Genomic DNA, 12,895 nt, shown 5'->3' on the forward strand with positions numbered 1-12,895 from the left:
TTACCATAAATTTTTACTTTTTCACAACAAAAATAAGTTTTTTTTTGTTATCTGAATCATAGATTCTTTTATACGTGAATAAATGATATATTTTTTTTTTAAAAATGCATACAACTCTATGTATTCAGTGTTCTTGGTCTATTATATAAAAATATCTATTAACTTAGATACAAAATCAATAAACTGTTTTTTTTTAAATTAAACTTGATGAGAAATTGGTCATCAATAAAGAAACCATCCATAAAAAATTCTGAATCTAATGGCATGAATAATTTGAAAAAAAAAAAAATTACATGCAACTTAAAAAAAAATTCGTATAAATCATTCGTAATTTTTAGTCATGAATAGATTTGATTACAAATTAAAGATTTGGTCAACAGTGTATGTGTCTCCCAACGTCAGCTTTTAACGAGAGCCGTAATCATATGATTATCATATTTGAGAAATCTTAAACAAAATAATTCCATGGACTTCCATATTATTTAAATGCGCAAGAACACGATAATGTAACATTTTTATCTTCACATAATTTTGATAAAATATTGGCAAATCGGCACGCCCTTAAAGTTTTATCCAAATTATTTGCAAGAATATCAAACTTGATATATGAACTTTTTGTCTACGTAAAACATTATTATCTATTGGTCCAATGTTAAATTTCATCCTACATTTCATATATAAAAATTAACTAATGACAAATAAAAAAATATTAATTTATACTATAATTTTTATTTAATTTTTTAAATGTAATAATTACAATTTTAAAAATAAAACAATTATGATAGCATTATAAAATAATTAATAATAATAACAGGAATAAAAAAACTTCTTTATTTTTCAAATTTTAATACATATACTCTTTAATTTTAAGAATAATAAAATTAATATCCAAATTGATTTTTCTTATATTATTAAAATCAAAATTAATAATACATACTGTTGGATAAATTTTGACACCTTTGAAGGTGTTCAAACACAATATTCTCCTAAGCTATAATAGTTTGTGTTCTAAGAATGAATACACCGATCAATAAAATCGAGTTTGGTTTTCACTCCAAGCGGAAGATACTCGAATTAATTATTCGTGAAGAAAAATGGACAGTTTAAAGCTTTTAGCTTGTGTTTAAACTGAAAGTAAGGGAGATCAATTTTGGCTTGTATCAGTTCAGTTATATGAGGAATTGACCTAATATCAGCTTGAACTGATCAAATAAGTTTGAGAACAATAGTTAAACACTTAGGACACAAGATATGTTTCTGGATGTTTGGAGACTTTAACTGCTCATACGTTACCCCGTTTACCACCTAGGGTAGGATCCACTAAAAGATTTTGATTTATACAACTCTTTATACAAACTCACTCCAGAAGGACAACACCCAACTAGAACTCCTATCAATTAAGATTGCAGACATCACCTTGCAATATGTATAATATTTAACGTCTTTATGCCAAGACTACAAACACAACCTTTAATGTCTTTGTGTAAAAATTCACTCAGCTAAACAATAAGCTTGACCCTCTGTATATGTGATTGATGTGTATGAATATGTGAGAACTGATCTAATCGATACAACACGAAGGTGTTCTCACACAACTGAGGTAACTGCTTCTATTAAGATGATATGAAATGAGTGTGCCCTTAGTTTTCTTCACATACGGGAATTCGGTTGTAGTTCCTCTCTTATTGTTGTTGATGTGGTTGTTATCATCTTCAGTAGTCTTGGTCTAGTATTTATAGGTGCTCAGCTAACCGTACATGAAGACTTTATAATAATGTATGTTGCATTTGCATGTGGTTCTTTTGGACATATTTTGTCATTCTTACAACTGTTCTGAAAGCTTTTCTAATTTCAGTTTTGTTGCAACATCCGTTATTGTACCTTCTTATGTGAGATAGCTTGTAGCTTGTACTTTGAATAATCATGTTTAGCTGGATTCCATTAGATAGTTTTGTCGTAACATGCGAACGGATCAGTTACCACAGATGCTCTGAACTTTCCTGATGAACTGTTTTTCTAAGCTGGTCTAGTGAAATCAGTTTGGACTGATTCCAGTGTATCAGTTTTTTTTTGTTCAGCTGAGTTCATCAGTTGAGCTCTTCATCAGCTGGCCGGGCTTTTGAAGGTCTATTGTTGAATCACCTATTAGCTGAACAATCAATTTGCGCTCGACAGCTTCAGTTTTGGATTTTGAAACTGATCAGTTTGCGACCCGATCAATTTCAGCTTTCTGCGCTCTATGTAATTTTGTTAGAAACAAAGTAACAAATTTTTGGTGCAATAATTGTCTCTGCTTGGTAGAGCAATTGAATCGTGGTGCTTGAGATGTTGTTCGGTTTAAAATATTTGTGTTGCACCATTACTACTAGCTATAGCTTTTGCTAAAGCGGCAAGCGCTCGGTCCTACAACTGGTATCAAAGCCAAGATCACGGGTTCGATTTTCATTGATTGCAAGGAGTGCAATTATTGCGAGAGAGATTGTTGGTGCAATAATTATCCCTGTTTGGTATAGCAATCGAACCGTGGTGCTTGAGCTGCTGTGCGGTTTTAAAGATTTGAGTTGCACCATTACCATCAGCTATAGTTTTTGGTAAAACGATAAGCACTCGTTCCTACACAAGTTTTGTTAACATCAAAATTAAGATTGTGAACATAAGATATTCAAACACATACTATAATAAATAAATATTATATTATTGATAAATTAGAAATTCTAATAGTATTATTCACATAAATGATAAATATAACAATAATATTGACAATAAAATAAATATAAACTACAAAAATATTTTTGCATAAAAACAAATATACAACTATAAAAACAAAATAATAGCTAATATATTATTAATGAAAATTTTAAATATAATAAATAAAATCACTTCAATTTTATTATAACACTATATAAATTTAAAAATTATATACCAAGAAAAACTTTTGAAAAATATATGTTCACGTAAATATAACATAATGACAAATAATGATAATATAATAAAAATTGAGAGAATAATAGTAACCTAAAATTATGATTTGAAAATTATAAAAATAAATAAGAAATCATAATTGTAAAAAAAAATTAAAATTATTGGTTATCTCTAGAGTACCTTTTCAACTGATAGTGAAAGAACAAAATCAGAAATGTTGTCTATTTTATTTTTACTTCTACTTGCTAGCATAACACAAACATTTATTTCTTTCGAGAAATAGAATATGATATGACATGTGATTTCTAATTTAGATTTTATTTTCATACCTCAGAAATGTTTCAATTTTTTATAAGTTTATTGAATAATATGTATGGTTCACACCATGCTCTTTGGCTCTACCCCTGAATTATCCAGTAATAGGTCTTTCACAATCAGACTTGTCTATAGCAGTAACGGTATTTAATTATATGAGATTATAACAAAATTTAAAAATAATAGTTACACTGAAATAGAAGCAGACACAACAAGATACTGAGATCCTGTAAGAGTATAATCTTTTTCAAGAATGATGAAACAAGATAAAAAATTTTAAGCGAGGAAAATTGATGAGAACTGTAATATTTTTTTTGTGTAAACGAAAGAGTAAGCAAGATAGAAAATGGATGAAGAGACAAATATTATATCGCCGAAGTTTTTTTAAAATTTAGTTTTCGATATTTTTACTATAATTTGATAAAGGCTTATAAACACAATGTTTATATAAATATATATATATATATATAAATATAAATATATATATATATATTTATATATACGAATTTGTTACCCTGCACACCAGGTGTTCAGGGTATCATGAGCACCGCCTACGTGGCGGTGCATGATTGGTCAGCATTTTTTTAAAAAAACAAAACAAAAAATTTGTGTGGTTGTGAGCATGCCACGTAGGCAGACGCCCACAGGTGTGCATGAAAAGAGTGTGCATGGTATCATTGCTCTATATATATACGTGGCAAACCCACAGATATGCAGGAAAAGAGTGTACAGGGTATCATTGCTCTATATATATATAAATCATATTCTCATTAAGTGAAAACCCCAAATAAATGTGATTAACATGACTATTTTATTATATATATATATATATATATATATATATATATATATATATATATATATGTATATATAAATCATATTCTCATGAAATGAAAACCCCAAATAAATGTGATTAACATGACTATTTTATTTATTTAACACTAGCGAATGCTTCCCAAAGACCAGCCCTTGGTCAAAGAGGAAGCATATGAAGAAATCACGTGATTGCCCACTGGGCAACTATTAAGTTTATTGCCTTCAATTCCACTTCTTCACAATGAATTATAACAACTATTTAATGGCAATAAAATATTATTTCTGTTTCTTTTTTTTTTTAATTCACTAATCGGTCTATCAAGATTGGTTTTGTGAAATAAGCACAAAAAATTACTCAAAGTTATAGTTTATTTATATTGGTAGTTTTTGCAAATATTTTTAAAAAAAAATGATTATAGATTCTTTCTCTATGAATTTGCAAAATTTTGTAAAATAAAAATCATAATATTTTTTTAAGTATTTGCAAACACATAATGATAAGTAAGATGATTAATTTTGATTCAAAGGCGAAACAATGAATTATAAACCAATAAAACTCAGTCCAAATTTTGCCCGAGTAGTAAGCCCAAGAGAAGAGAATAGAAGATAAGACATCTTTTCCGAATAAATATCATAATATCTAATGTTCTCAGTTTCGATATATAGATCAAATAATACAACGAAAGAAAATAAAATAATCGGAATCGCTCTGAAAGATGCAATTATAAAATGGCAAAAACTTGTGTGAGACGGTCTCACGGGTCATATTTGTGAGACGGATCTCTTATTTGGGTCACCCATGAAAAAATATTACTTTTTATGCTAAGAGTATCACTTTTTATTGTGAATATGGGTAGGGTTGACCCATCTCACGGATTATGATCCGTGAGACGGTCTCACATGAAACTCACTCTTATAAAATATACACACTTCGTAATAAACATTGAGACCGATATTAAATACAATTCTTAAAATGGATCTTATTTTTAAAAATAACTTGTATTTTATTTTTGTTAAGTCTTTTCAATTGTAATTTTCACTTCTTTTACAATCGTCATTTTTTGTTTCAAATGTGAATTTATCTGTACGAATCATACAGCGACACAAAATATGTCCTCTTCATAAACGTAAATCTTACATTAATAGTTTGTTTGTCCACCATTCTATTCATAAATGCTTTTGGGTCCATTTGTAATATATATTTTTTTTAAAAAGGAAATATACATGGATCTCTCAATATCATAAAAATGTTTAAAAAATACTTCAAAATAAATGGAAAAAAATATGGGAATTTATATATACAACTCAGTCTTTTCTTAGATCGTGCGTGTCACATATTTTTCGTTTTAAAACGAAATGATCGAATGATATTAATCTTATACAAAACAAAAAACAAAAAACAAAGAATAAATATTATGATTATCAATATTAAAATATTACTATTCCCAATGAGGTCATATTATATTCCAGATAGTGGGAGTATTCAACTCATCTTCTTGTTTGTGAATTAATTTACCAATATATAAAAATCAATAAATTGAGATCAAATATAATGAGAATGATATTTTATTAGGCACAAATCCCTAAAAAAAGGATTATTTTATGAAAGTTGAAAAAGATTATTTCTTAGAGAATGAAATTTCAAGTAACTCCATGTGTGACATTGCAATTTGAGTACTGAACTATACGTCGTGATAATTAGAAAATTACAGTACCAATATAGTTGGATGAGTTGGGTTCAAGTTATTCTAAAAATATTATCTTAGTGGGTGATTTAATTATCTATTTTTGTTATGTTAGTATTATAGACATTAATATTAATATGAACCAATGGTTATATGATTGTGATTAAAGATGTCAATGAGATGGGATGTGGCAGGTTTGTCATCTCACTTCTGTCCTCGAATTTCATCCTTACCCTCATATCCACCCCGATCTTCGTCTTTTCGAGTTTGTGGAATCCCGAATCCAAAATCGCGGGAATCAAATCCTCATTCTCGTTTCAAACCAAAACTTATATTTATTTATTATTATTAGTGATATTATTATTATTATTATATTATTAATACTAATAACATTATTATTTTTATTATTAATATTATTTTCGAGACGGGTTCGGGGATGAGCAAAAACTTGTGTGAGACGGTCTCACGGGTCGTATTTTGTGAGACAAATATCTTATTTGGGTTATATATGAAAAAATATTACTTTTTATGCTAAGAGTATTACTTTTTATTGTGAATATCGGTAGGACTGACCCGTCTCACATATAAAGATTAATGAGACCGTCTCACAAGAGACCTACTCTCGGGATGAAGATAATATCCCCATACCCTTCCCAAATTATTTCGGGGATTTTAAAACATCCTCGAAGCCGAGCGCAACTGTAAAAAAAATTGAGGATTCTTGTCCATGTTTTGGGTTTTCCTCGCACGTCTGTAAACTCGTGGAGAAAATTAATATCCATAATCGTGATAATACCCTAAGGTAGTGTCTCATTAACCTTCTTAACAAGCTATGCATGTGTTATATATATTAATATTAAAATTTTAAAAATACAAGTAAAAAATAATAAAAAACAATTATCAAGATAAGGTGGTGATAGATATATGTTACAAGATTCCGATTCCAAAGCCTATAAAAGATTTAAAAATAAGTTATTGAAATAAAGTAATGAACCACTTTTTAATGGAAATGTTATTATCATATTAGATAGAAAAGTGCCAATAGAATCACACCAAAAAAAATAAAAAATAGACATACAAAGAAATGGAGGCATGCTAAAATTGGCCAGCCCCAATTTAATGTGGGATAACATATCCCCATCATTGCATGAGTATTGTACAAGAATAAGGCATCTTCTTCCACCAATCTCACATGCATTCTGATCACCCCCGGCGGCCTCATTCAATATTTTTTTTTTACTTTAAAAGATACCCTTTTTTTAATCTCCCACCATCTCTCCAAAAGTCTCCATTTTCTTTTCCAAATTTGTCAGATTAGAAAAAAGATTTTTTAGCTCTTCCGACGGGTAAAGAATCAATCCCACTTTCAAGATTCCTGCTTTTCTGTTCTTCGTTTCTTGAAACTTCTCATCAGTAATTTGAAAGATTGTATGAATTTATTGGAAGGTACTGTTGATCGTAGGAGGAGAGTTGTGTGTCGTTAATTGTTGTTTTCGTTTTGGTTTTTTTTTTTTTTAAAGAATATATGTAGAATGCGAGGGGGGAGAGCTGTTTGATAGTGAGAGGAGATATGGGGAAGACTGGCAAGTGGATAAAGAATTTCTTGATAGGGAAGAAAGATAAGGAGAAAGGGAGAGAGAATCCGAGAAATCACAATCAAATTTCTTCCAACGGTGGTGGAGATGAGAATCGTCACACGATTCCCATGTCGGTTCCGCAGCCCACGGCACCGAGGGAGAAGCGTCGATGGAGCTTCCGCCGCTCTTCAGCCACGGCGCCGGGGCGGCAGGAGACGAATGCCGTGAAGAATGCTGCCGCCGACACCACCCCACATGTGATATTTGAATCTGACAAGAAGAAACGTGCGTTGGCGGTGGCTACTGCGGCTGCCGCTGATGGAGCGGCGGGGGAAGCCAAGTCGGCTGCGTTCGTGATTCAGACGAGGGCAGCAGCCTCCGGCAGCAGGAGAAGTGCTCCGGTTGAAGAAGCTGCGGCGATAAAGATTCAGTCTTGTTTTAGAGGTTATTTGGTATGCATTTCTTGAAATTTTCAAGTCGGAATTGGTCAATATCTCCACGCAGTTAATTTTGGGGTCATTTTCATATAAATTTTTTAGTCTTGATCTGTTTAATAAAAGGCCCTGATTCAGTTGTCATTTATTGGTTTAATTGTTTGAAATGGACCCATTTCCTGAATTCCATAATAATTGAACATGTCATTTTTTTGCAGGCGAGGAAGGCTTTGAATGCACTAAAAGGACTAGTGAAGTTGCAGGCATTGGTTAGGGGGCATTTGGTGAGAAAACAGGCAGCCACTACACTTAGGTGTATGCAGGCACTGATCAATGTTCAAGTTCGAGCTCGAGTCCAACGGCTTCGAATGGCCGCTGAAGAAACAAAATTGATCTCGCAAACACGGTTTAATCACAGAAAGTCACCGCAGGATACCAAGGTTCGGACCTCTACTCAAGTAAGTTGAGTGAAGTTTTCGACTAAATTCCAAAAGTTAGCTTGTTTTCACCTTCGCCATTGCAAGTTATAGTCTTGGTACTAGAAATATGGCTCATGCGTTTCAACTTTCACGTGTAGAATTTGAAAACAAAAAAGAATGAAACTTTTGAGTTGAAGTTAAGAATTTTATAAAAATCTCATGAAGTTTGAATGTATGTACTTTTAGTTGGAACTCATAAGTACTCTGCTCTGCCCTTTTGGGTCCTTTCTGTAGCAAAGAAAATGATTAGTTTGCTTCACAAGTTCATGTATTCATGCCACCTTAATTCCCACTTGACATCTTGGTTTTTTCTTTAGGATTTCGATAAAAACCATGAAGAAAACATCAAGATTGTGGAGATGGATCTCGGAGGCAACAAAACAATGGCCAAACCAAGAAACAGCTACTCAAACCACACCCCAAACCACATACCTAATGATCCCAGAATTTCCACGCCCCGTGCATCACTGAAGTTACAAGAAGGGCCCTGCCAAATATCACCATCACCATCAGCCATAACCGAATCGAGCCCACGAGCCTGCAGCAACCATTTCGAAGAATACTCTTTCGAAACAACACAAAACAGCGCCCAGTGCTACACACCAATAATATCCAAACTCGATCAAGCTAGGCTCCCTTATTCCTACCCCAGATCAGAATGTGCCGAGCCTATTTACGACGAATGCTCATTCTACCCAAGTTATATGGCCAACACAGAGTCTTCCAAGGCTAAACTCCGATCCCACAGTGCCCCGAAGCAACGCCCTCTCGAGACATTTGAAAGGCAACCGAGCAGGACGAGAAGGCCGTCTTTAGAAGGAAGAAGTCACGTCCCAAAAGCTGTTAGAGTGCAAAGATCATCATCTCATGTCAGGCCAAAGGCTCAGAACTATCCGAACTCGTATTCTGTGAAGCTCGATAGATCAAACGTTTCAATAAAGGAAAGTGAATGTGGATCGACTAGTACTATCATGAGTAACACTACATACAGCAGATCCCTCGTGGGAATATTCGACGTAAGAAATTAAACGAACCTTAACGTGTATGCTTGATTATGTGATGAATAAACACGAAAGATTCAATACTGGCTGAATTCCGCAGGTTCAAGGAGTTGGGTACTAATTTCTTGTTGCTGATGAACAAGCACATAAGCCAGAACCACATCTGATCAGAGTAATATCTGCAGATACAAAAATAAAAACTAGTAAGGTTTGATTTTATGTAAGTTTTGGAGCATTGTATTGAAGCTTTCATGCTTGTATTTATTTTCGTAACTACTTTTTGGTTTCATGTTTTATGACTTGGATACTGATTTTAGATAAAGCGGAAGTTGCAGGGTAACTTGATACATACATTCAAGTGTAAGCTTATTTTACTTCATGTATGTTATTTTGGCTTGTGGAGTTTCATCAGTGCTGTCAACGGCCGGCCGCCAATACAACGGGTTGGAAAAATCTCAACCCGGCACGCCACAAGTTACGGGTTACGCGGACATCCCATCATTTTTTTAAAGAAGAACTAAAAAATATGGAAGAAACACTGATTCTCAAAAATAAAAATATTATCATTGTCACATAATAACAAGTAATAAATGTCATGATCAAACAAATCATATAATAATTCAATTTCAGCTATTATATTTTAATTAAAAAATCACTTACCCAAATAATATTAATAATATAAATAGAAAGTAATTATAAAAAAATGTATAACATTAAAAACACATCAAATACTAGTTTTAAATCCTCAAAATATGATATGATTTTCCAAAACAATAAAAAAGCGCGATTTAAAACAAAAATCACGCACTCGCTTCAATGAAAAAAAGAACCATTGTATGTCCCGATATTTTAAAACAAGTAATTGGTTATTATATTTACTCTTAAACTACACAAAAAATTATTAATAAAAATCAATCACGATATAAATAATAGAAATTCAAACGAACCTTCAAAAAAAACTTGTTTTTAACAATCCGCGTGAAAATAAACAACAAATTCCACAAAGATTGAATATTTGATTAGTTTGATTTTTTATTAAAAATTTTTATTAAAAAAGGAAAAAAACTTTTGAATTTGAGAGAAAACTCACAAAATTCAATAAAATTCTTTATAATATTCTCATAATCCAATGTTACAAGGTATATTTAATAAAAAAAACATGGCAAAATATCTTTCAAAACTCGAAAATTGTGTTTCCATAATTAATTATGCGCCAAAATTCTGAATTTTTGAAGTTCTGTATGAGGGGTGGAGAATTCTGCTTTGGGCCCCATGTCTCGGCATGAATGGTTTCTTTTTGGTCCTTCAACATTTGAATAACATTATAGTGATTCCAAACTTGATTAGTATGCTCTTGGTGGCTTGCCATGAACCCTTTGAGAGATTCCTTGAACTTCTTGCTCCGTTCTGTCGTAATTAGTCATGCCGGAAACTCCAACAGGCCCCACGCTGCTTTTCCTTAGGAGCATCCTTGATTGGCATTATCCTCCTTTCTTGAAAATTATTTGTCTTCAAATCTTTGCTATCTACAAAAAAAAAAAAAAAACAAGTTAGTAAGAAGAAGAACGATATTATCAACAATATGCTTACCTGTTAATTTATCTTGTACACGCTTTCATCCTCTCGCTCCATCAGCCCTAGAAATCTCAACTCCATGGTTGCCTTTACCACATCTTCATCTATTACACCCCATGATTGATAACAAATGACATCAAATAATACCACAAAATCTCACTGAGAATCAAGAAAACTACGTTCCCTCATTGTTAGACCTAGGTTAACACCAAAATGCCATCCATACAAATGCATGATCATAGCTCACTAGGTATAAGAATTAGTTCATACAATATATAAGAATCTAGTTCAGATGCCATTTTTCTTTATACAAACGCATGTATCTCAATACCACTTAACACACATTTTCCTATGCAAACAACACATATATTTATGCAATATGTCAATTATCAAACCAAAACTATGTTGTTCACTATCAACTAGCTTATGCAATAAATATAGATTGAAAATTTTATTCTCACAAAACATATTCATCATGAACATTGAAATTCTCATTTTCGGCCATGCACTTTTCACAATTGTTACCAAATAATAATACATCCAAATAGGACATGATAATGTACTATCCATGCAGCCCTTTAACACATTACAAGAATTAAACCCCAATACATACAAATCATTATGGTCACAAAATCCTTATAAATCATCTCGTGAAAAATCACAACAACAACAAAGTTTAAACTCAATGCAAGAAATTTCTCTTAGTTCTCATGTCCATAAACATTAGAGACAAAAGTCAAATGTAAATCCGGTCTCTTAACTATCACATCTGCAACACAATATCTAAACTCTTGAAAATAACACAACAAAGAATTAAATTAAGGAAGCAAATCATACCTTATAGTCGTTGCATTGGCAACTACTCTTACTCACAATGATAGCCCTCAACATCATATTGATCAACCCATGTATTCCCATCATTGACACTCGTCTGCTCACTCATTATGACATCTCCATTATCCTGCAAAGAAAAATTAACAATACTCGAGATTGAACCGGCTATATTATTACAATGTGAATAAACCTCTTTGTACAAAGGTTGTCACGCCTCGGGACGGGGTGGGTCGACACCGGCGTTGCTCTCAAATTTACATTCGAAAATAACAAGCCTCAGAAGTACAAAATTCAGAAACCAGTCTTTTTATTCATAATACGAATTAATTCATTGTTTTGATACAAACTTAATGACAAATGTTTTACAGCGAAATGTAAAACCAGACCTAAAATGCTCCTACAGATGCAACGGAAAACACATAATCTAGAACTGAAAATAACAGTCTTCTTCACCAGCTCAAAAACTGATTCTGCTCCTATTCTTCTAACCTTTCATTGTTCTTATTTGAGATGTTTTGGTGGGTGAGTGATATGGTTGTCACTCAGTAAGCGGGGGCATGAATAATTCCCAGTTTTCGAACTCATTTTTAACAGAAACAGTAATAGAAATAATTTAAAGAAACTCTTATTTTCAGAACAGGAATCAGGAATCAATAATCAGTAATCAGAAATCAGTATTCAGAACAGAAATCAGAAATTTAGCAAGTAAGCACTGAGCACGTTTGTGAATTTCATGGCTAAACTGATATCAGTCCCCTATATGTTCTCTTCTCTAAGGGGTGATGCTAGTAATCAATAATCAGAATTCAGTAATGTTCATAATATATATTCCTACCATTAGTTCACTAGGTTTCAGTGCTTCAAAAATCAGATATCAGAAATCGAACATACAAAAACTTTGCTTTAAAACATACGTCATCAAACTGGATTCAAGATATTTATACATAAGCCCACTTACCGTAATTTGCTATAAGGTTTAGCTAGAAGTTTGGAATCTGCTTGTTCTTGCTACTGGTTTCTACTGATCGAAAATAAGCACTCTCTTAGCTCGAAAATTCAAGTGATAATCTCAAGATTTGTGTAATCCAATTAAGAGGTTTGAGGGTGTTATTTATAAGCAAAATTCTTACTGTTAGCCTCTCAATTAATGGCCATAATCTGTCATTAACAGCCTTTATTCCAAGTTAAATGTTTCAGTTACAAGTCATAAACTGAATCAGTAACTGTCTGCTGGAATCGCGCTCTTATGCTGCTCGA

The 12,895-nt window shown here is 32.3% G+C and overlaps 1 protein-coding gene across 3 annotated transcripts; it reads left to right on the forward strand.

The window, feature by feature from the left end:
- The first annotated feature begins 6,874 nt into the window (after positions 1-6,874).
- Positions 6,875-9,577, forward strand: LOC140833860 (protein IQ-DOMAIN 19-like). 3 transcript variants are annotated; one of them, XM_073198337.1, is made up of 5 exons: positions 6,879-7,084; positions 7,259-7,767; positions 7,968-8,207; positions 8,546-9,244; positions 9,330-9,571. In XM_073198337.1, exons 2-5 carry the CDS (start codon positions 7,309-7,311, stop codon positions 9,348-9,350), a joined length of 1,419 nt encoding a protein of 472 aa, XP_073054438.1. In that variant the 5' UTR covers positions 6,879-7,084; positions 7,259-7,308; the 3' UTR covers positions 9,351-9,571. The 3 variants fall into 3 exon arrangements, with proteins under 3 accessions (XP_073054439.1, XP_073054438.1, XP_073054437.1); XM_073198338.1 differs by having other exon boundaries at positions 6,875-7,767; positions 7,968-8,189; positions 9,330-9,577; XM_073198336.1 differs by having other exon boundaries at positions 6,879-7,767.
- The last annotated feature ends 3,318 nt before the right edge of the window (positions 9,578-12,895 follow it).

The sequence above is a fragment of the Primulina eburnea genome, chromosome 6, assembly GCF_022965805.1.
Source record: "Primulina eburnea isolate SZY01 chromosome 6, ASM2296580v1, whole genome shotgun sequence".
NCBI lineage: Eukaryota > Viridiplantae > Streptophyta > Magnoliopsida > Lamiales > Gesneriaceae > Primulina > Primulina eburnea.